Source organism: Myotis brandtii, unplaced genomic scaffold, assembly GCF_000412655.1.
Source record: "Myotis brandtii unplaced genomic scaffold, ASM41265v1 scaffold232, whole genome shotgun sequence".
Taxonomy (NCBI): Eukaryota; Metazoa; Chordata; class Mammalia; order Chiroptera; family Vespertilionidae; genus Myotis; species Myotis brandtii.
The window spans coordinates 108802-136456 of NW_005358729.1; the positions used below are offsets into that span (position 1 = coordinate 108802).

The 27655-nt window shown below is 41.9% G+C and overlaps 1 protein-coding gene across 2 annotated transcripts in view; it reads left to right on the forward strand.

Annotated features, from left to right (window-relative positions):
* The first annotated feature begins 35 nt into the window (after nt 1-35).
* RUNX1T1 (runt-related transcription factor 1; translocated to, 1 (cyclin D-related)) overlaps nt 36-27655 on the forward strand; it is a 146583-nt gene continuing 118963 nt past the window's right edge. Inside the window, exon 1 of one of the 2 annotated variants that reach the window (XM_014539967.1) lies at nt 36-234. Coding sequence is in view for 1 of the 2 variants with exons in the window: in XM_005866522.2 (XP_005866584.1) it covers nt 21266-21353 (88 nt within the window). In the remaining variant the exon portion in view is untranslated. Of the gene's footprint in view, nt 235-21186; nt 21354-27655 lie in introns of those variants that run through there. The other variant, XM_005866522.2, reaches the window with a different exon arrangement.

Here is a 27655-nt window from a genome sequence, read left to right on the forward strand (position 1 = left end):
TTCTCTTTCCCTCGCTCCCTTTCCTAATGATTCAGAAGTCGATAAGACCAGGAGAAGTGAAGATGTAACATGTTATCTGTCGCTCCTCTTAGCTGGCAGAGAGAATTTACATTTCAAGATTAGCAGAGGGAGAAAGAGAAATCTGCCTTTTGTTGTATGGGTGACGAGGAGACATCAGCCCTGGCCTGGCCGCTATCTCCCATCACCTCTGCTATCCCGACTGGACACGCTGAGGTGAGATTACCAGAGAGCCTTATCTTGAATTGGGTTTAGGTTCGCCAGCCTGAATAGCTTTAAAGAGACTCTATAAAAGGGGGAACAATGGCTTATTTATTGGCTGGACACCGAAGCCTTTAGATGAAGAGGGGAGAGAAAAAGCTTCTTAACAACTTGATTAGTTCATTTTTTATTTTAAGGGGAGACCGTCTTCTAGGGCCAGGGAGGGCCAGAGAACTTGGGCAGGATTTGAATGACTTAAATGTCTGATTTCCTCTTCCCCTCCGCCCCCTGCTTTCTCAGCAACCTCCCCTCCTCCCCCCTTATTTTAACAGGAGTTTCATTTACCCCTTATTTGGAGGATTGGCAAACTGAGGAAAAAAAGGTGCAGGCTTTGGGAATTGATCATTTGTGTCTGATTTTATGTGACTTGGTTTGAAAGAGTGATGAGTCGATGCTAACGTACTCGAGTGAGCGAGAAAAGCTAACAAAGCCCACTTTTAATATGACGTTAGTTGATTTTCTAGTGCGGTTTCCACTTGGTCTAGAGAAAAAAGTCACTCGGAGCCTGTTAGGTAGACTGGGACTTTGGATTTGAACCCTGGACATTTTCCCTTGGAGTTAGTTTTTAAAAAGGAGAATACAAAATGTTTTATTGATTCATGAGTGTGTTTCCTAAAACTGTAATAGCAACTTTGGAAGGTCCTCGAAATGGGTGAACGTGGGGGAAAAAAAAATGATTGTTTTGCCTCTTACCCCTTGTCAAGATAGGTGTTTTCCTAGATAAATGCAATCCAGTCTCTAAAAGCCTAATTACAATTTGTTTAAAGCTAGGGGGCATGTTTTCTTGTTGACAGCACAATCCTTTGGGTAAGACAATAGAGCCCCATTATTTCACTTCCATTGACTGAACATATTGACATTTCAGGTTTGTTGTTGCCTCAGTGAGCATGCTGCAACGCTGCGATTCACAGACCAACTGGCCAGAGTGGCACATACATTACCGTGTGCCACTTCTGCCTTCAGGTTACCTTGTCCCCCAGGCAGAATCCGAAGGGACAGCCTGGAATCTCTCCGAAGGGGTAGAGCTCTGTGGGCTGAGAGACCAAGAGAGAGAGCACGTTGTTGGAGCATCTTCAATGTCACCCAGAACTGGGTGTCGCAGAGAAATGTGTGGAGCCCTTTTATTTAAAAATCTCAGAAGCAGCCTAGATACCAATCTTGCATATTTTCCGTATAATAACCATTTTCAAGATCGGCCTTTACTTTCTCTGGGGGTATGTACAGTGGTCGGTCACATCATGGAGATGTGTACCAGTGTGTGTGTGGGTGACGTGTACCAGTGTGTGTGTGGGTCCAAGTCCAGGACGGCCAGACATCCCAGAACCTGCCAAATCTCTGTCTGATACAAGACTGTGTAAGGCTCCTTCCAAAAGAGGAACTGACTTGATTGCTTGCTTCCTGTTTGCTTTTGGTGGGTGGAAATGGGGCAAAAGTAGGGTTACAGTCCTTATGGAAAATAATGCAATAATTCATTAATAATATTACACGAGTGAACTCTGTGTTCCACATACCCACAACTATACACCTACTTTTGCTCCAACCTGCATGCAGAGGCAGTCATGTGTAAAGATAAATATATGCATATTTGAAGCAGAGGCAGGGAAAATAAATTCGAAGTATTCCTTATTTTCTTAGTGTAATCTACTCTTTTATACACTCTGCTTACTGAGGCTCTGCATAAGAAAACAAAGTATTAGGCAGACATTGAGTCAAAGAAATGTGAATTGTACAAAAAGTGAATATGCAAAAACCTCAAAAAAGACATAACATATTTTTTGAAACCGCAATGGAAATATAAAGCTGTTACTCACAGGCCTTATACACGGCAATTTTTGCCATCAAGTAGGCAACCGATGCCCTTTACAGCGGTTAGAACAAAACTAGTCCTTTATACCATTTTCATGAAAATGTTAGGTTTCTATTTGATCAGCAGGTGCTTTTGAGATGAAAGCCATGTGTAAATTTTCAGAAGGCCAAAAGTGTCAATTCAGAAAAGGAAAGTGATAAGAGAAAATGCAATCAGTTTTCCTGTTTTCAATTTGTGCAGGATTTGAAGAGCTGTTTTGTTAAACTGCTACATCTGCTCCAATATGAATATTGAACTACTTCCACTAAAAATAACAACCTATAATTTGGAAGCCACTGCAGTCTTTTGTTAGTGAGTGGGTTATTAAAAAAAAAAAAACACACGAAAAACCACACACAACAAAACAAAAAACAAAAAAGAGAAAAGAAAAAAAAAGACAATTTTCTTTTTTGACAATCTCTTGCCTAATGTGCATTTTCATTTGTTGGCACTTTTATCCTCAGCAGATAAATGGTATTGTGTAATTAGAACCTCATCTTGTTTGACTGTGAAAGTGGTTTCCATAGGTGAAAATCGGGTATTATAAAAGGGGTTTCATACAAATCAAAATTTATTTTTAAAAAGCCTGTTTAAATACAGTTATTTAAAATGAGATAGTTATTCCTTACGTTTTCTAATAACACGTTTTTTAACTTGCTGCTGACTATTGTAACAAAGTTAACACTGTTCCTTTGCATACTGAGCATCTTGTGATTTATTTCACCTTTAATATACCTGTAAGTGTAAGTTTAAACGAATCAGAGATTTTTTTTTTACCTAACTGAGCTTTCAGAATAATATTTTTCATGCTTAAATAAAATGATTAAATTATGCTTGAGTGCCTGCATACAAAAGCTTTAGCTTCTATGGCACTGCTAATCAAATAAGTTTTATGGACAGGGAAAATACCACATTAGAGAAGAAATTAGATGCATTTCACTGGTGACATTTCTAGAAAAGACATGTTCTTTTTTAAATCATCCAGAATTAATGAGGAAGAAAACTCTAACACATCTTAAATAATCAGTAAAAATAATACTGCATCCCTGTAATGAGAATGGCAGTGCAATCCATTTGAAGCTGGGCATAGAGAATTGAGGCCAGAAGACTGATAAAATTTGGATCAGGTTCAATATTAACTGCATCCACAATTGCAGTTGGGCTGACCTGTGTTTATAGTAATTTGTCCAGGGTGAGATGTGATCACTGCGTAGGATCAGCTAGAGCAGTGGTTCTCAACCTTCCTAATGCCGAGACCCTTTAATACAGTTCCTCATGTTGTGGTGACCCCCCAACCATAAAATTATTTTCGTTGCTGCTTCATCACTGTAATGTTGCTACTGTTATGAATCGTCATGTAAATATCTGATATGCAGGATGTATTTTCATTGTTACAAATTGAACATAATTAAAGCATAGTGACTAATCACAAAAACAATATGTAATTATATATGTGTTTTCCGATGGTCTTAGGCGACCCCTGTGAAAGGGTTGTTCGACCCCCAAAGGGGTCGCGACCCACAGGTTGAGAACCGCTGAGCTAGAGGCTATGTAGTTTGTGGCTTCACACTTGGAATTTCCAGACACTCCCTACACAGATAAATAAACTCAGAATATCTGCAGAATGGGCTAAGGCAGCGGTTCTCAACCTGTGGGTCGCGAACCTATGGGTCGCGACCCCTTTGGGGGTCGAACAACCCTTTCACAGGGGTCGCCTAAGACCATCGGAAAACACATATATAATTACATATTGTTTTTGTGATTAATCACTATGCTTTAATTATGTTCAATTTGTAACAATGAAAATACATCCTAACCACTGGGCTAAGGGGATGACAGACAATGTGACACATTAGCATACTGGATTAACATATGCAGTGCTTCTTCAGAAGAAGTGGTAGTTTAAAGAACAATACAGGGTGGGGCAAAAGTTGGTTTACATGAAAAAGTTTATTCTTATATTATTATTGATTAATTATTGTCTAATTTTCCATAGGAACAGCTGTACACCTACTTTTGCCCCACTCTGTATGGAGTGTGTTCTTGCGATGACATCTAGGTAGCTAACCAAAGAATAATGCTTTGAAGGAATTTCAGATTTGAAGCCACATTGTGGCATATTGCGCTAACACATCTTTCACTGACCTGGGTCGCCATGTGGCTATGTTCCCTGGAAAAGCCCCAAGGACTTTGCCACCCTGAAGAAATGGTGCCGAGTCATGTGTCAGTGTCAGGAAGTGTATTTCACAGGCACAGCCCCATCATTTGGTGTCTCCTCTAATGAGTGGTTTGTGCTGGAGCCATGCTCAGTGTTGAAGCCTTAGGACCTCAGATAGTGTCCACAGGGGAGAACTTCTGGGGACTCTTCAGAATGTTCACACCTCATGACGTGATGTCCAGGCTCTGATTCAGAGACCTACTTTGTTAATGTCCCCCTTCTTTGATAGTTCTAATTGAGATTACCTGTATAATGTTTGTTTGTTTTTTTATCCTCACCAGAGGATATTTTCCCATTGATTTTTAGAGAGAGTGGAAGAGAGGGCAAGACAGAGAGAAATATTGATGTGAGAGAAACACATCGATTTGTTGCCCCCTGCATGTGCCTGGCCGGGGAGGAGCCTGCAACAGAGGTACATGCCCTTGACCGGAATCCAACTTGGGACCCTTTGGTCCGCAGGCTGACGCTCTGAACCAAGCCTGCTAGGGCGTGATGACCTGTGTAATGTAACTCAAGAAGAAATGAAGCAAGCATTTGTTTTTGTAATTTCATTTTGGTCAAGATATCGAAGGGAAAGTTAGTATTTGGGTGAATGGGGCCTTTAGAATATGAATCTTGTTGAACCTGGAGAAAGGGTGTGAATATAAAGTTTTCCCATTATTTGTCTAACAATCTAGGCATTTCTGAGTGCCTTAGGTAATGTGATTGACTAGCTTCATTAATCTTTTATCGCCTGGGGCACATACTACTTCTGAGTGTGCTCCAGGCTTTCAAGGGCTGCCACCTAATTGTTGGTCTTGGGAGAGAAAAGAACTGCCAAATATTAGAGACCTACTATGAGGCTGGAGTTACCCCCCAACTCCCCCACCCCGCAACCAGGTCATCACTGATTTTAAGTAAATGCTTAACCAGCAGTTCACTCTCTTTATTTCAGAGAGCTCCAGCCCTCACTCCAAGACTGGCTGTAGTTGCTCTTCGGACCTGACCTTTTTGCCCCCATGGAGAACTGCAGTTTTCGTGTGTTCCCAAAATTGATTACCTACTTTGTTCCCAAATTTCTTGTTCTTTGAATACCTGGTTGAATATTCTCCTTAACAGCTATGATGTCTATACATCCGTTGTTTTCTCTACCTATGCCCTCACCCCCAACCTAGGAAACAGACTTGGCTACTAGCTGATAGATATCGTTGGATACCCCCACGTGTATGCCAATTTGTGTCCCTCCATATTTCCTAATCTCAGGTTTTTCCATTACTAAGTTCTGTTCCCTTGTCAAATACCACCTTCCCACACTTCACTGAATCTATGAGGAATGAGTTTGTTTCCTTTCTTGATCTGTCATTCAGCACCATGGACCCGTCTTCTGCCCAGTGTCCCAGGACCACAAGCTTGTCTTGATTTCAGCATCACCCAATTAGCTAGGTCCAACTTCTTGGTCACTTTTCAAGATAGAAGGAGAGGGATTCTATACCATTTTGAGTTTGTAACTGTAGTTATACGTATAGTATCAAACACTCTTTGTGTTACAGAAAGATGGACCTGGTATGTGTGCCTTTCTCTGACTAATAGGTGAACTGGGGTTCCCTTTGCAGTTTAGTCACTGACTTTCGCTGTGTGGCCAGAGGTGCATTCTAGCCCTCAGCTTCCCTCTTCAGTAGTGAAATGATGGGCAGACTCAGTGATTAATAGGCTTCTCAACGTTAATATGTATGAGCCTATATAGGATACGGAGTAGGCTTTCAGAAATTTCCCATGGTTAGGCGAATGAAAATAAATCCACATATATATTATTTTAAAATATATTTTTATTGACTTCAGAGAGGAAGGGAGAGGGAGAGAGATATAGAAACATCAATGATGAGAGAGAGTCATTGACTGGCTGCCTCCTGCATGCCCCCTACTGGGGATAGGGCCTCAACCCGGGCATGTGCCCTTGACCAGAATCGAACATGGGACCCTTCAGTCCGCAGGCTGACGTTCTATCCACGGAGCCAAAGCGGCTAGGGCCTTATTTATATTTTTAATTCTTAGTTGGGGGGACACTACTAGTCTCCATATAACTGGGAAATGAAATCAGTGTAGAACATTGCTGTCTTTCTACTGCTCTCCTTTGTAAAGAATGGCATTGGGAGTAGGGAGCCATTTTTTCCGTAGCCATCCTGGACCTTAGATGATTGTCTGAAAGTTTAGCTTGTTACTGTACCTTTTTCAGAGGTGAGTGCTGGAAGAATGAACCTGTTTATGCAATGAGAAGGAGCAAAAGATTTTAGGTTTTTCTCAATAAAATAACTTTTATGCTTTTCCTTCATAGTTGCTGGATAAGATGAATTTGGTGCGTGGGGGCAGGTGTAATGGGTTGGGCTAAAGAATGGTGGTGATGGGTTGTGCTTATCATACATTCACCGTACCCCACAGTCTCACGGTTTGGACTTAAGTCACTTCACTTGGATATTTAGAAAATTACCTCTTTAAATCATTTTTTTGAGAGAATCTGGTAAGTAACAATTTATTTAAATGAATAAGGAACATTATCATTTGGCTAAGAATCAGTTCTTAAATAAGAAAGACTGGAAAATTGCCCTCTTGCATTGTCTGAAGAAAGTCTTCCAACGCTTCTAAAAAGAGTTAAAAGCCCAGTTATTACCAATAACACTTTGATTTTGTACTTTTCTTTAGTTTGTAAAAAATATAGACATTATTAGAATTTTAATCCTAATTTGTGAATTTTAAAAAAAATGAACGTGGGCTGAATTTCTTTGCAATTTAGGAGCTTTTGCATTCTTATATTTGTGATTTGATCAAGTTGAGCACTTTGTCACCATCAGGATGGCAGTAGAAACATGTACTGTTTTTGCCCTAGCTGGTTTGGCTCAGCAGGTAGAGTGTCAGCCTGCAGACCAAAGGATCCAGGTTCGATTCTGGTCAAGGGCACCTACCTTGGTTGCAGGCTCCTCCCTGGCCCTGGTCAGGGCTCATGCAGGAGGCAACCAATCGATGTGTGTATGTGTTTCTCTCACATCGATATTTCTCTGTCATTCCCTCTTTCTTCCCCTTTCCCTAAAAATTAATGGAAAAATATCCTCAGTTGACTATTAACAACAACAAAAGAAACTTCTCCTGTTCTTTAGGAATATCTACACTTAAAGTTATTTTCATCTGTCATTTAGAAATGACAGCCACAAGAATCACTGTTGCTTCATGGGTTGTAGAATATTTTCTCGTTGGCATTCAAAGTTCGGTGGGAGGCCACATGGAACTTGTTTGCCATAAAGGAGAATGACTTCAAATAGTTACGTGGTGAGCTTTTAGTTGGTACCTGAGTTGACTGGATTGACTATTGCATTAGAGAAAATATTACCCTGAGATGTAATGGCAGGTTGTCTAAGGAAGCTCAACAGCCAGGGGCCACTAAAAATAAGAGGCAGTCTTGCCAGAACAGTGGTCAGCTAGAGGTGGCCAAGTCCGTTTGAGCACCAGGAGGGAAAGGCAGCTGTAAGGTGCTGTCACAGAGAGTATTTCAGAGGTCCCTTCTATTGCACCTCGTGCACCTGGTGACCAGGTAAGAGCTCAGAAAGATTTTGAAAAAGTAGGGAGATAATGGTACCAGCAAATGCTGACAGAAAGTCGTAGTGCAGGGAGTTAGCAGCGTTTGCAGAGAGCATTTCAAATGCACATTAGATTTGGCAAGCAGAATATCAAAGATTGGGAAGTCATCCCCCAGTGGATGTTGTAAGCAGGATGTAAGTTGTGCTTTAAATACAAAATCTGAGGAAGTTGGTTGATCTGTTTGGTTAAAACAAGATGTACTATGCTCCCTTCCCTAACCTCAGGATATAGGAAGATGTGAGCCGCAAAGCAGGTTAGGGAAGACTGCTAGTTTATTTTCTGAATCTATGCATATGTTATGTACACAGTGATGAGCAAACACAGCTGGGAAGAACAGCAGATGATAGTGGGACTGGAACTGTGGTGTTTATCAGACTGACATAGTAAACCTTTCCTGTGAAAGTGTCCTTTTTAAGTGAGTGTTAGGATTGGCTAACCTTTATCGTGTGTCAGACAAGTCTTCTTTACTACCCACCCCTTTGCCTACCTGTTACATATTTTCATTCTCATCTCTAGCCAGATTTATTTAGAAACAAGACTCATGGTTTTGACCTTTGGTGGGAAACACGTGTGAACAGTGAATTCTTATCCCTTTGTTTAAATAAGGGTAGGTAGGTCGGTTCAGGTCTAAATGGAAAGTAAATGTGATCCATCTCCATTGTCATGTCCAAGTCAAGCTTTGAGTTGGCTAGAGGGAGCAGATATTAAACATCAAAGGAAAAATATAAATGAAGGACAATAAAATAAGCAAATCACTAAGCTTAATTTGAATATTTTTAAAGAAAGGCATAGTACATCTTGCATTTTGGGTAGCCCTGATAATGACACCTTTTAGAGTATCTGAAAGAAAATTGAAATTTTTAGTCTTGGCTGAAAACCTTTAGCAAATTAATAAATGTTCAATGAATTCCTACTATATGTAAAGCCGTATTTTAGATGGAGACACCGAGCAGGTAGTGGGCTAAGTTCCCACTGAATGGTAAACCCACGCAGGACAAATTAAATATCTACACATGATCATAGGGTTTGATTACTTACCAGTTAAATTATACAGTAAATGAAATTTTAGAGGCTGGAGGGAGTTGGGATTTAAGCTTGTCTTGAGACAGGTAGGATTTATCAAGGCAAAGTTATTGTAGTGGGGTTGTGGGCAGCCTAACTGTTAAACATATTTTATTTATTTATTTTTGTGATCCAGTATTTTTTTAAAATATATTTTTATTGATTTCAGAGAGGAAGGGAGGAGGGACAGAGAGAGAGAGATAAACATCAATGATGAAAGAGAATCATGGATCAGCTGCCTCCTGCATGCCCCCTACTGGGGATCAAGCCCACAATCTGGGCATGTGCTCTTGACCAGAATCAAACCTGGGACCCTTCAGTCTACAGGCTGATGCTCTTTCCACTGAGTCAAACCGGCTAGGGCTGTGATCCAATATTTTAAAAAATATTTTTAACTGAATTTATTGGGGCAACATTGGTTCATAAACCCATACAGATTTCAAGTGTACGACTCAATAAAACATCATCTGAACACTGGGTCATGTGCCCATCACCCCAAGCAAAGTCTCTTTAGGTTCCCATTTGTGGTTTTGTTATAAAATCTGTCAGAATTGAATTTTTAAGTTAATTAACCCATCATCATTTATCCCCTCTCTGCCCTCTTCTGCCTCCATTCATCCCCTCCACCCCCCAAGAATCACCAAACTGTTGCTCATGTCCATGAGTTCTCTCTCTTTTTAAAATTTTTTTCTCAATGTCCCCCAGCATCCCCCACCCCCCACCCCAAGCTGTCCGCCTGTTCTCTATGAGACTGTCTTTGTTTTGCTTGGTGGTTCAATTTGTTCATTAAATTCCACATATGCGTGAGATCATATAGTTCTGGTCTTTCTCTGACTGGCTCATTTTACACAACGGAATCCTACTCTGCCGTAAAAAGGAAGGCATTTTTACCCTTTGCAACAGAATTTCATTTTTGGGAGACTTATGTTTTTCTGTTGTCAATGGTGCTTGATAAAAATTAATCATAGGCCGCTAAAAAGAACAACTTGTGGTGGCATGTCCAAGAAGTTGACAGTGGTAGTTTCTTTGGCAGAAGAAAGTGGGGCCCAGGCCTGAATGATTGTAAGGAGAGTTTTTGTTTACGTCTCTTGGTCCTCTTGAGTCTTTTTGTGCGTCTGGTACCTGTTTCACTTACTGTAAGGCGGGAGACTGCGGCATCAGCCTGCGAAGGGCGGGTTCTGCCCTCCTGGGCACAGGAGGGGGTTGGGGGGAAGGGACAATGTTGCTCTATTACTCTATTAACTGCCAGAGGAGTGGAGTGGAGTGGTGGAAAGACCCAGCACCCAAGTGCTTTACGACCTGTCGTATCTCCTCCTCCCCTCTCCTGCTTCACCTGGAAAGAATCCTCATCTGGGTGGTAATGACATGACTTCCTAAGGTTGTCCTGAGGATCCCACGAGATACGTGTGAAGCGTAACTTTCAGTCAAGACTTACTTGCTTGTTATCAGTGTCCCACGTGGCCTCTTTGGAATTATCCTCCATTCCCTTCATTCAGCAAATACTTAATGCAGAGTCTGGGGACATAGAGATGTTCAAGATAGACAACACTGCCCATTTGCCAGAGTTTTCTCACCTCAGCCTTAATTAAGACCCTTTCCTGAAGGGGTCCCACTACATCCTCCCCCAAGTCTATAATGAAACTACTCTCTGAAGCCTTCATGACCTCTCTTCCTCAGAAACAGGACTTATCAAATAGGACTTATTGCATCCGACGTTTGCTACCACCCATATGATTCAGACTTCTCTTCTGGTTTGTAGGAGTCTAGAACAATTGGGGTACTAGTTGATGTTGTTAAAAATATTTGTTGATCGCTCCTGCCTTGAACTCAAGTTGTTTACCTCGTACTGTTCTGAAATCTTCCATGGCTAAGATGAACATGAAAATTTGCTTCCAAGAACGTGTTTCTTTTTCAGTCTCTTTCCACCTTGGCCCCCTGTCTGTGTTTTCTCTTATAGAATATACAATGTATTGCTGTCATATTTTGGCATGTACCTTTCAGCAACCCAAACAAACAAACAAAAAACACCCCCATGGACAGAATTAGCCCTGGGCACACTGCGAGGCAGTCAGTTCACTTGCAACATCATAAATGCACATCTTAACTAGTTCTGTGTATTTATTTTTTTGCCCTGAAGTGTGCAGGTGAGACTTTGTAAAGTATGATCTCCCTGAAAATTGTAAGCAAAATATTGTGTGCCTTGGACACATTTATGAGTTGGCACTGTCCCTTTGATCAGGGACCCAATGAGACTAAACATCAGCTTTGTGGCTCCCAGTTTTTCCTCTGCCAAAGGCCTCCAGGTCACCCCTTCCCTTCCCTCTTTGACAGACAGATCTGTTTTCTGGGCACCTCCCCAGGTGAGCACTGCCCCTCCAGCACTGTCCTCTACCCCCTGTCTCCACTCCTTCCCCACCCAGCCTTGGCTTTTTGGACCCTGTGTGGGAGTCCCACGTGCTCTGCTGTCTGATGCACTAGTCTTCAAACCAGGGCTGGCCGTGGACAGCCTGACAGGCCATTTCACCCCTAGGTCCTGTGATTCAGGAAGCAGAGTGGGTATATGGTCTCACTGTTAGCATTTCCATTTGAAGAGCTGATTTCAGAAGGGCAGCGGCCTGCAGTTCAGACAGATGTGTAGGGAGAGGGCACATTCGAGGCCTTCATGGAGGCGCACATATTGTCTTACTTAATACTCACCTGGGAATGAGGTCATTTTGTAAATCACCCCTAGAGGATCCTTCAGTTGCCTAAGGTCACCCTGTACCAGTGTGTGTGTTGGGGTGGGGGTGAGTAGGGGGCAAGCTCTGAACCTAGATTTTTTTATTCCCAGCTTCTCTGTTCCAGGGCTCCCTGCTGTTCTCCTGAAAGTCTTGAAATCCTCCCACCTAGGAATTTTCCCCTCCTCAGCCACATGGACTGCAGGTGGGAATAGACTGAAACAGCGGTTCTCAACCTGTGGGTCACGACCCCTTTGGGGGTCGAACAACCCTTTCACAGGGGTCGCCTAAGACCATCGGAAAACACATATATAATTACATATTGTTTTTGTGATTAATCACTATGCTTTAATTATGTTCAATTTGTAACGATGAAAATACATCCTGCATATCAGATATTTACGATTCATAACAGTAGCAACATTACAGTTATGAAGTTGCAACGAAAATAATTTTATGGTTGGGGGTCACCACAACATGAGGAACTGTATTAAAGGGTCGCGGCATTAGGAAGGTTGAGAACCACTGGACTAAAGCCAAATGAAAAGTTATCAGGACTTCTCACTGCACTTATAAAAGTTACTGTTATTGCATTTTTACACGTTTCTGCAGCGGGGGAGGGAAGGAGGAAAGAGAGGGAAGGAAGCGAGGTAGATATCAGCTGAGAAGGAGCAGCAGCAACCAGACCATGTTTACAGTTGGACAATTGTCTGTCTTTTTTGGGGGGAGATGTGTGCCCATCAGTCATGAATGCAGATACTTTCGGAGTCCCATTTTTCTCTCATGTGAAAGATGCCGGCATGGAACAGATGCCTTTATTTAGAGAAACCAGTCTTTGGAAATAATTGGTTCTCTCTCCTCTTATCCCCTCACGATGATCTTCCACAGGTGAAATTAGACGAGGAAAATAAAAATGTATGTCACAGAATATTAGGTTGTAGCTTTTTTTTTTTCTTCTGCAAAATGTTTAGGAGCTGCTGCTTAATCCCTTACATTTTAGTATTGTTGACTGATTTATTTTTATCGCTAACAGTATAGCTGTGACTTTAAGAAAGGAAAAGCTTAGGATTGCACTAGGTCATTTTTGAATAGTGACCTAATGCTTTTATTTTAATGCTTTAGACTATAATAATTAGAATAGGTGCTGCCACCTTTCTACTACTAAATGATAGGAACCAAGCACTTGGATAAAAAGCACTTGAACTAGGGGCACTACGATAGGCCCTTTATAAGTATTTTCTCTTATCTCCCTATCATCCTGGCAAGGTATTATTATCCTACTTTACCGATTTATTTTGAAGGTTAGAGGTGTGAAGTGACATGTCCAAGGTCAAATGGCTGATAAGTGTAAGAGCTGAGATTCCATTCCAGCCAGAGCACGCATGCAGGGGTCTCCGCTGTGGTCAGTGTGGGTAGGCTACAGTCATTGTAGGATCTCTTATTTCTTGAAAATTAAATTGTATATGTAACAGAGGAGATATTTAAATGAGCTTTCCGCTATTTTTAATTGCTTGGTTTGTTAACTTATTGGTTATATGCATCGTCGATTTGACTAAAAATACATCAGATTGGTCACTGTCTTCTTATTCTTTAACATAATATTTGAGGCCCTAGACGATTTGGCTCAGTGGATAGAGTGTTGGTCTGAGAACTGAAGGGTCCCGGGTTCGATTCCAGTCAAGGGCCGTACCTCGGTTGCAGGCTCCCGGCCCTGGTCAGGGGGGCATGTGGGAGGCAACCAATCGATCGGTGTTTCTCTCTGTCTCTCCTTCTTGCTTCCATTCTCTCTAAAAATCAATGAAAAAAATATTCTTGAGTGAGGATTCAAATAATAATAATAATAATAATAATAATAATAATATTTGAGGGATTTTAAAATACCAGTAATGCTTTATTTCAATAAAATGAAGGGGCTTGAAGAAAAATTAAATAGTATTTGGTTATCATTTATCTCTTTGTTCACTCAGTGTATAATGATGAGTAGATAACTTTCTATGAGCCAGGCACTGTGGTAGGCACTTGGTATGAATACTGTGGAATAAACATATCTCCCTTTCTGTGGGCCTTGCAACAGAATGAGTGCATTGAGGTTGGGTCTGAAGATATATAGAGAATGAGATGAAATCTCTTTTCTACAACAGGAAACTCAGTTGGTAAACTCAAATGGGAGAAAAGTCTGTACATAAAAACTACTGGAATGCACCTACACCTCGAAGGTTGTGTGGATATGGACTTATGCTGTGGTTTTACATATATAAAACCTGCACGCCCCCTACTGGGGATGCAGCCCACAACCCGGACATGTGCCCTTGATCAGAATCGAACCCGAGACCCTTCTTGCTCAGTATCCACTGAGCCAAACCAGCTAGGGCTATCTATGCTGTGGTTTTTAATCATGGTCTCCTACTGCTCAGTGTGGGAGGAAGGGCTGGACTCACAGCCCTGGATGAAGCTGGGTAATCCCCATCCTGGCCGATCTATGTGAATAGAATTGGCTCAGATGAACAATATCTGGCAGGTAAAGGTTGCCTGTTCAGCCTGAAATAGACCACAAATGCTCTTACAATTTAAATAAGAGAAGACAATCCTAGGCCCTAGGAGTGGTCAGGGGAAGGTGTGTGAAGGCCACAGGAATGGAATTGGGCCTTTATAGCATTTCATTAGGTGGAATTCATGTTTTATTCTTTTTAAAAAATATATATTTTTATTGATTTCAGTGAGGAAGGGAGAGAGAAAGAGAGATGGAAACTTCAGTGATGAAAGAGAGTCATTGGTTGGCTGCCTCCTACATGCCCCACAGTGGGAATCGGGCCTCAACCCGGGCATGTGCCCTTGACCAGACCCGGGACCCTTCAGTTCTCAGGCCGATGCTCTATCCACTGAGCCAAACCAGCTAGGGCCATGTTTTATTCTTGGTATGTGCCAAGAACATTTCTGAGTGCGGAGGATGGAGTAATGAGCAAAGCCGGCAAGACCCTGCTCTCATAGAGCTTACAGTTTAGTGGTGGGGGAGGGAGACAGATAATAAAGACGTTGATAAGAGTATTCTACTTAGCTTTAAACACAGTGATGGCAATAAAAACAATGTCAGAGAGAATGATAGGTGTGCTGTTGCCCCTGGTGAGTCTTTATTTTGGGTCTTTTGAAAAATCATTTCTGGGGAAGTGACCCTTGAGTGAACCCTGAGTGTTAAGCAGGAGCTGGCCATGCAAAAGTCTGCATAAAGGGTCAGTGGACAAAGCCATGAAGATGGAATGATACATTCTGTGGGGGTTTATCCATCAGAGAGCTGCATCCTGGAAGGGCACGTGGATGGGAGGCTGAAAGCTGTAGGTTAATGCCAACGTATGGAGGGTCTTGGGTGTCAGAAAGAATAAGGACTGTGTGGTTCGTTCTTTCCTTTCTTTCCTTTTTTCTTTCTTCCTTTCTTCCTTTCCTTTTCTTCCTTTCCTTTTCTTTTCTTTTCTTTTCTTTCTTTCTTTCTTTCTTCCTTCCTTCCTTCCTTCCTTCCTTCCTTCCTTCCTTCCTTCCTTCCTTCCTTCCTTCCTTCCTTCCTTCCTTCCTTCCTTCCTTCCTTCCTTCCTTCCTTCCTTCCTTCCTTCCTTCCTTCCTTCCTTCCTTCCTTCCTTCCTTCCTTCCTTCCTTCCTTCCTTCCTTCCTTCCTTCCTTCCTTCCTTCCTTCCTTCCTTCCTTCCTTCCTTCCTTCCTTCCTTCCTTCCTTCCTTCCTTCCTTCCTTCCTTCCTTCCTTCCTTCCTTCCTTCCTTCCTTCCTTCCTTCCTTCCTTCCTTCCTTCCTTCCTTCCTTCCTTCCTTCCTTCCTTCCTTCCTTCCTTCCTTCCTTCCTTCCTTCCTTCCTTCCTTCCTTCCTTCCTTCCTTCCTTCCTTCCTTCCTTCCTTCCTTCCTTCCTTCCTTCCTTCCTTCCTTCCTTCCTTCCTTCCTTCCTTCCTTCCTTCCTTCCTTCCTTCCTTCCTTCCTTCCTTCCTTCCTTCCTTCCTTCCTTCCTTCCTTCCTTCCTTCCTTCCTTCCTTCCTTCCTTCCTTCCTTCCTTCCTTCCTTTCCCTCTGGCAGGTGGGGTCCCTTGGCCTGGTTTGTGAGGATGGGGCCGAAACCGGCTCTCTGACATCCCCGAGGGGTCCTGGAGTGTGAGAGGGCACTCTGCAAAGTTGCTGTCGTACAGGGTGTGGAGTGCAAACGCAAGTGTGCAATAAACCGGATTTGGGGCCGACAGTGCCCCAGCAACAACATAACCCACAGCCTAAGGTGGAATCCCGCAGCCCTGCGAGGAATCGGGCTCCCTCCTCTCTGGTTTTGGGGTGTGTCACCCGAGAACCGCTGCTGCCAAGTCACTGCAGTTCAGCAACTCCTGTGTTGAGCATCTGCCCCCTGGTAGTCAGCTCGCATCATAGCAACCCATCGGACGGTCGGACACTTAGCATATTAGCCTTTTACTAGTATATATATAGATGTTTATTGATTTCAGAGAGGAAGGGAGAGGGGAAGAAAGATAGAAACATCAACGATGAGAGAGAATCATCCATCGGCTGCCTCATGCACACCCCACACTGGGGATTGAGCCCACAACCCAGACATGTGCCCTGACCGGGAATTGAGCCTTGACCTCCTGGTTCATAGGTCAATGCTCAACCACTGAGTCACGCCGGCTGGGCAGTACTGTGTTTCTTTGCATATATATTAAGAGGTAGAAGAGAGAAGGAACATCTGGGTGAGTGTAGTCACGGAAACGAGTTGGGACATTGAAGTTTAGTTCACGCAGCCTATGATGAGGGACACTCAAGTAACAATGTCCCAATCACTTCCTGTTGGAAGTTGAGTGTAGTCCTCAAGTGAGCCAGACATGGTGCTCAGTGTACTAATTCATATCAGGGATATAGGAGCATCCTATATAATAAAAGCCTAATATGCTAAGTGTCCGGTCGTCTGGTCGTCCGTTCAACCAATCAAAGTGTCATATGCTAATGATATGCTAAGGCTGCTCAACTGCTCACTATGACGTGCACTGACCACCAGGGGGCAGATGCTCCAAGTGGTAGGTTAGCTTGCTGGGGTCCGGCTGATCAGGACTGAGCAAGATGGGCCGGACATGCATTGGAGCCCTCCCGCAGTCCCTCCCCAGTTGGCCAACCTCCTGCATCCCTCCCCTGCCCCGATCGTGCATCAGTGGGGTCCCTCATCCTGGCCTGTGCCCTCTCACAATCCGGGACCCCTTGGGGATGTCGAAGAGCCGGTTTCAGTCCGATCCCGCAGACCAGGCTGAGGGACCCCACTGGTGCGTGAATTTGTGCACCGGCCCTCTAGTTGTCCTATAAATGAGATCGTGGAGGCTTAACAAAGGTAAGCTACAATCACTAAGGTAATGTTCTCTAAGTCAGATAGGACATAACACTCCTTTTGTGGTCATTCTCCTTGGAACCAAAAACTAAGTGTTTTTACTAATGTAAAAGAACAGTATTTCTGCTATACAATGTTTTTATGAAAGAGGAAAGTTAGAGTTAAGGTTTGATCCAGGCCAGGTTCATTGATAAAAAGAGGTGTGTCTAAAGGCTCATGTTTGGAATACTGTCATTTACTAAAGGAGAAATTGCCCCAAGTGTTGATATATTCTCTAGAGAAGTGTGTTTGGCCATGATTGAAAAACCCAGTAATGGGGAACTGCACTGGCTCTCTTCTGAGGTTGATTCTGTTGTGTGTAGTCTTTATATCCTATTAACATTTTTGGAAAGATAAACTGATACAAGAATGGTTTGCCAAGGCCCGCAACTCTTCCTTGTAAAACCTTGGCTCAGTGTACACATTGAAGGGATGGGGGCGTAAGATAAAAGCATTATAAGTATGAGGTTAACTGAATTCAAATAGAAGGTTCTCTCAAGTTATTGCATTCCTTAGAAAAATAAATACATTGTGCATATGGTTAAAATTGATCCAAAAAAGCATTCTGTATGCCAGTGATTACATTCCCATCTGTGATTAAGGTTTTCTGTCTGCATCTGGTTTTCACATTATATTTCTGTAACAAGAATCTTTTATATAGCAGAGTTCACGTTCTGTATTTTCTATTAGCTGCAGCTTGAACTACTGCACGGATCGCAGATCTGCACATGTGGTTTTCATTACCTCATTCCATGGAGAAAAAGTAATATTTGTTTGGGAATGTATGTTTTCCACAATTTCCATGGCAATATAACATGTTGAGCCTTTTTAATAACGCACTTGTAGAGCTACAAATTGTTTGAAGCATTCTACTCTTGGTGTAGTGTAGCTTTTAAACGTTTCTCAGTCTGTTCCCCTCATAATGAGGTTTTACAAATTGGAGGGCTGAGACTCCAAGTAAAGCCATTACTAAAGAGAGAGACATGTACTATCATTTGCATGTGACACAGACTTTAGGGTGGAATGAGTATCACAAATACCTGGATGTATATTTCCTAGTGCTCATGACCGTTACTCATTTTATTATTTCATATTGGAAGACCATTTCATGTGCTGGATGTCTAAGGCACATACACAAGACTCCAAAGTTATTATTTGGAAAAATCTAAACGTTAGCTCCCCCTTTCCTTGAATTACCCTGTTGATTGTGATATAATGTGTTCTCTATATAATACAGTTAAGTAAGGAAAATTCTCATGAGTAATTCACGATGAGTTTATGCCGTGTACTCTTTGAATGCGCGTTTGTATGCTGTGTTAACATTTAAGAATTTATGAACATGGACATTTAAAATAGTTTGTGACACTATCTCCCCTGCCAACTTTTCTCCATTCACCTCAGAATACTCTGATTAAAATCGACACAAGTAAAGTTAAAAAGTGAGACAGTATATTCTCTCTTGGAGGATCATTTATGAGACATTTATTTATTTATATAATTTTTTATTGTTGAAAGTATTACATATGCCCTCTTTTTTTCCCCCATTGACCCCTTCTAGCCTGCCCCATTCCCCCACCCCACACCCCCCCCTCCCCCATTGACACCCTCCAGCCCACCCCCACTCCTGGCCCTCACCGCCCCATTGTCTGGTGTCCATGGCCATGCATATATGCATACCAGGTCCTTGGTTGATTACCTCCCGCCCATCCACCCTCCCCGCCTTCCCGTAAAGGATGTTTACCTGAGAGCTATGACACCATTTTTTATGAAGAAGCCCAGACACGAGCCTGGTGTGTAGCAGCCATGAGAAGGAAGAAGTAGCCTCTATGGGATGTGACTGTGCTTGGCCTCCTTCATTTGTTCAGTGGAGACTGAACTATGGCCCACAGTCATGATCCACTTTGATCAGGCTCTCTCGCATCTCTTGCTGATGGTTGCTGAAGCACAAATATCAAACATCCTGATTGAAGCTAAGACAAGTATCCATTTTCTTTCCCCTCTAATACTGGTTTGTCCTCTTTACATTATTTTTTTTCCTTGGAATAGAAACACTGGAAAGAATAGGATTGTGCAGAGAATGACTCATTTCCTTTCCCAGAAATAATCATATGTAACATCTAGAGGTATTTACTTACAATCTCCCTCGCACCCCCCGCCCCCCCAGTATGTGAGTATGTAGACGTGTGTGTATGTCTATCTATGTGTCTTGGTCATTTACTTACTGAAAGTTTTGCTTTGCCATTTGTGAATAAAATTATTAGGTTTCATAGTAAACTAAACATTTCCCAGTTTCAGCTAATTTTCTTTAATTATCTTTGCTGAGCTTCAAGATAATGTCTAATTAAGAAGTACCTCGTATTGGTAAACATTTGCTTATTTGATTTTTGCCATAAAGAATGAGAAACAACTGACTTTCGATCGAGATGGTGAAAGTCAAGCAAGACCTGACCCCACAGTGATAATACATACCATCTTATGTTTTATTGCATTCGTAATTCACATTAATATGTACAAATAAATGTTAGGATTTTTTACTCACAAAAAAGAGATACAACTGATTGCAGAGTCATAATGTGTTGAAAGTATTACATATTTCCAAAAAACCTTCACCATCCTATTGTCTGTGTCCATGGGTTATGCATATATTCATACAAGTTCTTCAGTTGATCTCTTCCCATCCACCCACCCACCCCAGCCTTCCCTCTGAGATTCAGCAGGGTATTGACTTTTAAAAAAAATAGAATCTGCTTGTTTATATAGATCAGAATATATTCACCAGTTTTAATTTCTGGGAAGGAGTTTGTTCTCTTAAAAATAATAGCAACAGCCTTAGTAATACTTTTTAAGACTGTTACAAATCTTTATTTTTTCACTTAATTCCTACCTTATGTGCATATGATTGTGCTAGGTTTCTGTTTCATAGATTATATGAACTAAATAGGGATACTTTTTTCTATTCATAGTAGTGGGTAGTAATAGCAAAAGTGAGTAATAGGCACTCAGTAAATATTTGAGGATAAATGAGTGAATTCTAAATCTTCCAAATGTAGCCGGAAAAATTAGAATATTGGAATCACTCTAAGAAAAAGAAGAATGTGATAGAAGTTTGTTCATTTGGTAAAATGATTCACCAATAATTGTGACTAATATATTTAAACTATTTAATTACATAAAGCTCATTCATTACTAATATTAATAGTTTCAGACCATTTTAGCTACTAATGCCAATATTTAAATTTCAGAACAGGGAAACACCACTTTGTTTTAGACAGGATTTAACTTGCCTATAAAATTCCAAAATATAAAATGGCAACAGATGTCTCAAAGCATTTTCTAAAGAAACTATAATATTTGACAGATTATTTCATTTCACTTTTTATCAAAGCAGGTAAGATCTAACATTCTTTTAAGGTACTGATGTACATATGTTTTAATACCAATTTAAGGAAAGAGGGATTGTCAGATTCAGAATGTATCTATCTTTGAGCCAGATGATTAGAGAATTAAGAGTCCTTTAGAGCAAGTCACTATAAGGACTGAGAAAATGGGGATTTTGGTATCTTCTAAAATTTTGAAGAGCTTGTATCTATTTCTTAAGAAACAAACTAACACACTGGTCTAGTATTATCTTACTAGAGGCCCAGTGCACAACATTCGTGCACTCGGGGAGTGGAGTGGGGGGGGGTGTCCCTCAGCCCAGTCTGCGCCCTCTCACAGTCCGGGAGCTTTTGGGGGATGTCCGACTGAAGGCTTAGGCCTGCTCCCCGCCAGACATCTTTAGCACTGCCTCGGAGGTGGGAGAGGCTCCCGCTACAGCAGCTGCACTTGCCAGCTGTGAGCCGGCTTTTGGCCGAGCGGTGCTCCCCCTGTGGGAGCTTACTGACCACCTGCGTTGAGTGTTTGCCCCCTGGTGGTCAGTGCGCATCATAGCGTCTGGTCATTCAGCGGTTCGGTCTATTTGCATATTAGCCTTTTATTATATAGGATAAGCAGATGGGTGCTACTTTAGACTGGTTGTGATATATGCGTTTTGTTTTTTTTCCCCCTTTGTTGTTGTCAATAGAAAAGATTGATCTCTGGGCTGGTGAACATAATATCTGTCCCAGTCAGAAAAGGAGAGAGGAGATTAGCAGAGCGATTGGTGGAGCATGATATCTGTCAAAAGCAACACTTGGAGAGCACTGAGTTTAGTAATAGGTGACTGCCGGAAAAAGGGGAACTTTGAATATTGTCAAGGTAAGGAACAGAGAAATATTTTGATTTTGCAATTTACTTAAGTGCCAAAACAAGCAACTTGTATTTTTCACCAGTAAATTATAATTGTGAAGGTTTTCTTTTCTTTTCCTTATGTCTGCTAGTGCCTGTTGATAACGAGTCTGTATTATATATTTTAATCCTTTCTTTTTAAAATTTTGGGGTGTGGGTTTGGGTCAGTCAGCCTAGCTGTGGGAGCCCTTGTTTGATAGCTCTGGGTCTGAAGATACTAAATGATCAAGTACCCCATTTCTTTCACCCTCTTTCTGTTGCGCTACCTCTTGCCATGTTTCATAATCCATCTGTTAAAAGCTGAGCAGTACTTGGAGTTAAAGAGTAAAAGCTATGCCATGCTTTCTGTGTTTATTGTAACCAGAGATGGTGTTTTCAGAAATAGTTTGTTGACGAAAGAGGAGAATAAGTGCTTTTCAATTTATTACTTCTTATTGATTTGGGTTAAAAAAAAATTATTTTTGGCCGAATGTAACGTCCTAAGCAGAATTCATGTCAGAAGGCACATTAAAAAGGAAAAGAGTGATAGCTAACTTTAGGAAGACAGCAAATATAAACTAAGTGCATTGCCATTTAGCAAGAGACTTTTGAATGTCTACAGCGTTTAGAAATGAAAGGGATTCCTGAATTATGGATTCTGGAGTGTTGATGTCTCCTACAGCCAGCTCTGTTTCAGATTTAGTGGACTTGCACGGAGGCACAGATGAATAAGGATAGACCACCAAGAAAAAAACTGAGAGCTAACACAAATGTTACGTGCTACTGGCTGGCACTCTTAGTAATTGGGAAGCCATTTGGGGAATAGATTCTGGGGGTAGATTCTGAGGTTCTGGGACTGCCCGTCTGAATGTATGAAAAGAGGGGTGGCAGAAGATTTACCATTTGGGGCTAGTGTTCTGGAAACATCACTGCTGGTGCCCACCCCACAACATCTGCTCTTACAATTCTTAACAAATACTCATTGGCTTGTTCTTAACGTCCCCAGGAAGGCGTTGGCAAGGGAGGGTGTTTTTGTTTCTGAAAGACCAGAGAAAATGAGAGAATTCCTTGTGCAGTGACAGACTCCTTCCAGGTAGCCTAAGTTACGGTTTAGTCTCTCTGTATTTCTCTTTCTCTCCTTCCCCTTCTTCATGTTATGATGGTCTTCTCCTGCAATTAGAGAGAGACAACTTCAAAAGAGAAGGCAGGGAATTCAACTTTATTAAGCAGTCGAGACATTTCTTACCTCTGCTTCTATATTCTTATATTCTGTGTTATTGTTACTAAAAATTAATTTCCTGAGAATGCAAATCTTTGTTGCTTAGATTTCTAAAGTCTAGAATAGAAAGATTATCTTATTATAAAGAGATAAACTAGTAATAATAACCACTACCATCACCATCACCACCACCACCACCACCCTGCTTTAGAATTTTCTTGTCATCTTCCATCAGAAGAAAGTGCTTGTTTTATTTATTTATTTATTTATTTACTTACTTACTTACTTATTTATTTATTTATTTATTCATTCATTCATTCATCCATCCATCCATTTATTTATTTATTATTTTAAATATATTTTTATTGACTTCAGAGAGGACGGGAGAGGGAGAGAGAGATGGAAACATCAATGATGAGAGAGAATCACTGATTGGCTGCCTCCTGCACACCCCCTACTGAGGATCAAGCTCACAACCTGGGCATGTGCCCTTGACCGGAATCAAATCTGGGATCCTTCAGTCTGCAGCCGATGCCCTATCCACTGAGCCAAACCGGCTAGGGCTAGAATCATTGTTTTTACCCACCCCATCTGATTGCTATCATATTGTCTTCTAGCCATGTGGCATGTATATATCTGGCTCGCTAGCAGCATGCAAGATCTGTATTAAAAGCAAAAACTGCATGACAAGGACGTGAATTTTAAAACAGCCTAATGCCTGGTATTTGTTATAATATGCAAATACCAAATTCTCAGCATCATGTGTTAGAAACACTATGTTGAGTTTCTTCTCTCTCTCTCTTTCCTACATGCATGTATGCATACATTCTTTAAAATGATGTGTGTATGCACACACACATATGTGTATATGTGTATATATATATACAAATATATATATTTGTTGGCTAGAACTGTTCAGCTTCTTTATTTTTTTTTAATGTGGCATTGAAAAATCACCCCTCTGATTTTTCTTCCTTTTTGTCATAGTGATGGGTATATAGACATAGGAGGTTCAGACTCAAGTGGACCCAAGAAGTAGAAAACAGAAATCACATACTTTAAATTTGCAAACACCTGGAATCCATTGGGTTCCTGGGGTTGTAATGTGGGAGGCAGAAAAAGCCAAGCACTCTGGAGTTGAACGGTTCGGGCTGTAAGCAAGAATGGCCTGGGGTGGCCCCAGAGAGTCTCTATGGAGAGGGTGACGTCAGGTGGAAGTCCCCAGGGACAGGCCTGCCGGATCGGGAGGCCCAGGAGGAAGCACTGCCGAGGGACAGCCACGAGCTTAGGGGAGAGCTGACAAAGGGAAAACCCTCGTGTGTTTCCCGCCAGCGTTTTAAATCGTGCCCCACATGTGCACGGCGCTTGGCACTCCCGAAGGAGGTTTGAGGCTGTTTTCCTGGAATGGGTGGCCTCGGGAGGGGTGGGTGGATTTGGGTCAGCCAGGGGTGATGGCCAATATTTGACATATTAAAACAAAATGATCCACTGGTTGCCTAGAAGATGCAGAGGGAATAGCATGGGAGGCCATTATGTCAGAGGAAATGGGTTGCAAAGTAACATTTATGTTCATATCCTAGGATGGGATGTTTGCATAAGACCTGTTTATAGAAATGTATATGTTTGGATTTTTAAGAAGGGTATTTTTTTTTAAATAAAGGCAATTTAGATGATGTTGTGCACCTTTAAATATTGGTGTATTTACTAGGAAAAGAAGAAAGTTGTTTTTCTCAAGAAGTAGTGCTGGTTTTTAGAGCCTCTGCATTTATTCATGGTTTTCCTTGGTCATGTTTGAGGGGTCTGGTAGCATTAATGGGCTTTACCCCACATGGAGCTCTGAGCTCATTGGAGCACTGCACACTGATCTCGGGTCAATGTGATGCGTGAAATCAATTTATTTGAATCTCTTTGCCTCTATAGGAATTTGGCAGCGTGCCAGTTGTTTTCATTTAATGTTCTTTGTGTTGAACACAGACGGGCAGGCATGCTTTTGTATCCCTCTCCCCTTTGGTCTCTATCTCTTTCAGCCAATATTTTACTCTATGGATTTTGAGATGAAGGAAGAATATATTATTTATATGATTCTAATCTGTATGTGCATATATGTAATATACCACAGCTACCCTTTAATCTTTTAAGGGATGTTTTTTTATATTTCTGAGTTTTATTGGTGACTTTCTTTGTACACAGGAAATATTTTAGAGTTTTGTTCAAATAAGATTTTTGAAGAAATGTCATAAATCAGATCATGGGTAGCATTTGCTTACCATAATGCCCAGGATCGAAACTGAAAAAGAACAATATTAATGACACAATACAACAAGTATTTAATTTGTGAACCGGACTTTCAAAATTACTTACGCGTTGGGGAGCTTTTTTGATGTTGAAGAATCCCACTGTAAGCAGGCACGTGCTAAATAAAAAAAATGATGATTATATCAGTATTCTTTTCTTTGAATAATTCATCTTGATTAAGATGCAGTGCTTTACATAGATTTGTTATGTATGAATTTTTACGAAGTTCCTGCCATGTGGGTAATATTTTTGCTTTTTAAAATTTGGAAGGGAACAGCATTGAGGTTTTTTTTTTAATTACAAATAGATTCAGACCTTTCTATGGATGTTTTTGTTGGGAGGATTTGTTTCTGGGTCAGATTTAGAAAGAGGGGGAGGAGGAAATGAGAGAGAGAGAGAGAGAGAGAGAGAGAGAGAGAGAAGAGAAGAGAGAGAAAAGAGCACATTCTGTTGATGCTCCAGGCAGTCCTTGCGGAAGTTGATATGCAGAACCCTGGAGCCGCAGCTTTGGGGTCAGACTCAGACCCAGCAGCCCTGCTTCCTTGTTTAATTACCTGAAGAGCAAAACAGGCCGCCTGCGAGTGTGTGACAAGCCAAAGCCAGTATCCCTCGCAGCCGCCTGGCGCTCGGGCATCCTGCAAGGCCAGCCCCGCCCCGGGCTCCTTTCTCCCTGGAGGCATCGTGTGCCAGAGGGTTTGGGCTGGGATTGGAGGTTCTGCCAGCCTGTGCCCCTGCTCTCTCCTTCTAGATTCACTGACAGGTAGTTTTTAATTTGTTCAAATGGCTCTAAAAATTTGGCCCTTGCATTTTACACTCTGGCCTTGCTGTGGAACAGGGTCTTTATCCACAGCCATAGGCATTAACCAGCGGAGGGCTGGTCTTGGTTAACGGGCTCCTCTTTTCCTAATTCTTGTTCCATAACATTCTACATGTGCTGTTTTTGGGGGTCAGACTCACTAATAGTTCTAGTAGTTCAGGATGGAAACAGTAATTTAAAGGTGGTTTTCAGGAGGCAGTTTTGGAAAATTAATATGTTAAAAAAAAATAAGATAGTCCATCTTGAAACAAAGGTGATAGAACTTTTAAGGCCGGGGCTATTTTTCTCTCCTCGGAATTTGAAGATGAACTTGGACCTTTGCTGGGGGAGGGCCCCACCCTTGGATGAAGCTGGGGGCGGTGAGATACACTGTTTGGAAAGCGGTGCGTGGCCAGTTTGAGGGGGTATAGGATAACTCTGAGCCATGCTTGGAGGTGGAACCATTTGGGGGATTCGCAGAGAATAGCCCAAATGTTATCTTGACCAAGAGGAAACCTCTCAGGGTCTTTATCCACTTTGCGGGCTGATTGAAAGTCCAAACTGGGGGTGAAGGGGGCACGGGGTACGTTGGTGGGGCTGGGCTTCTTGCAAAGGGAAGGGGAAGCGCGATGACGCGCGCAGTGATTCGGGTTTTCTACCACTTCGTTAGGGCTCTGTCATGCAGACTGAAGGGCATTAGCCTCTAGGCCAGCGGTTCTCAACCTGTGGGTCGCGACCCCTTGGGGGGTCGAACGACCCTTTCACAGGGGTCGCCTAAGACTATCGGAAAACACATATATAATTACATATTGTTTTTGTGATTAGTCACTATGCTTTAATTATGTTTAATTTGTAACAATGAAAATACATCCTGCATATCAGATATTTACATTACGATTCATAACAGTAGCAAAATTACAGTTATGAAGTAGCAACGAAAATAATTTTATGGTTGGGGGTCACCACAACATGAGGAACTGTATGAAAGGGTCGCGGCATTAGGAAGGTTGAGAACCACTGCTCTAGGCGCACATACCTGTGTCCCATTGTTCCTAGGGGTTATGGGCGCAGAAAGAGAGCAGTAGGTACCTTCACATGTGCATGAGCCCAGGTCCAGGGGTTGGTCCCATTCTTTGCATCAAATAAAGGAATTGGACTTCGCAGGGAACAGTTTGGTAGGAATTACTCTAAAAGCTTCTTTCTGTATTATAGTTATAAAGGTAAGGTCCATAGTTTCTGTATTTGTGTACCCGTCCAGTGAAAAGTGAATAGACATGTAAATACTTGGATTCGCCTGGTGTGTGTGTCTTGTGATGGGGCGGCATCACCATGGTCTGTTCTGCACTGAGTGGCTCTGCCATGAGTGGCTCTGGGTGTCCTCAGTGGCTCTGGGTGCGCGTGTTTATTTATGGATCAGCCGGCTGCATTTCTTTCATTATATTTCTCTTTTCAACCTCAGAATCAATAGGAGAGAAGAAAACATAAATACATCTTAAGCCACAGTCAACATTCCTATCTGGTGCCCTCTTCAGAAAGACTGGGTTTCCCCATTTTAAAGCTCCAATGATCTTCCTAGTTCTCGCTAACTGGAGCTTTCCTAAGTGAAGTCACATTAGCGCCATTTGTAGCATTAAGACTTGGCAGCAGAGAGTGTATAATGTGAGAAAAGCATGGAGGATTTCAAAAGCGAATGGAGAGAGTTATGCTTGCAGGTGGCACCAGGAATTAAAGAAGAAAATATGAACAAGAAGATGGTGTCGGTGCCTAGTTCTGAGTGCCTGCATGTAAGTGTGGAGTGAAATGGCAAGGAAAAGTCAGATCTATGGGAGGAGAGAGTGGGAGGAAGTGAATTACTCTAGTCGAAAAGAGAAGGAAAGCACCAGATTATTTTTTTAAATATGTTTTTATTGATTTCAGAGAAAAAGGGAGAGGGAGAGAAGGAAACATCAATGATGAGAGAATCATTGATCTGCTACCCCCTGC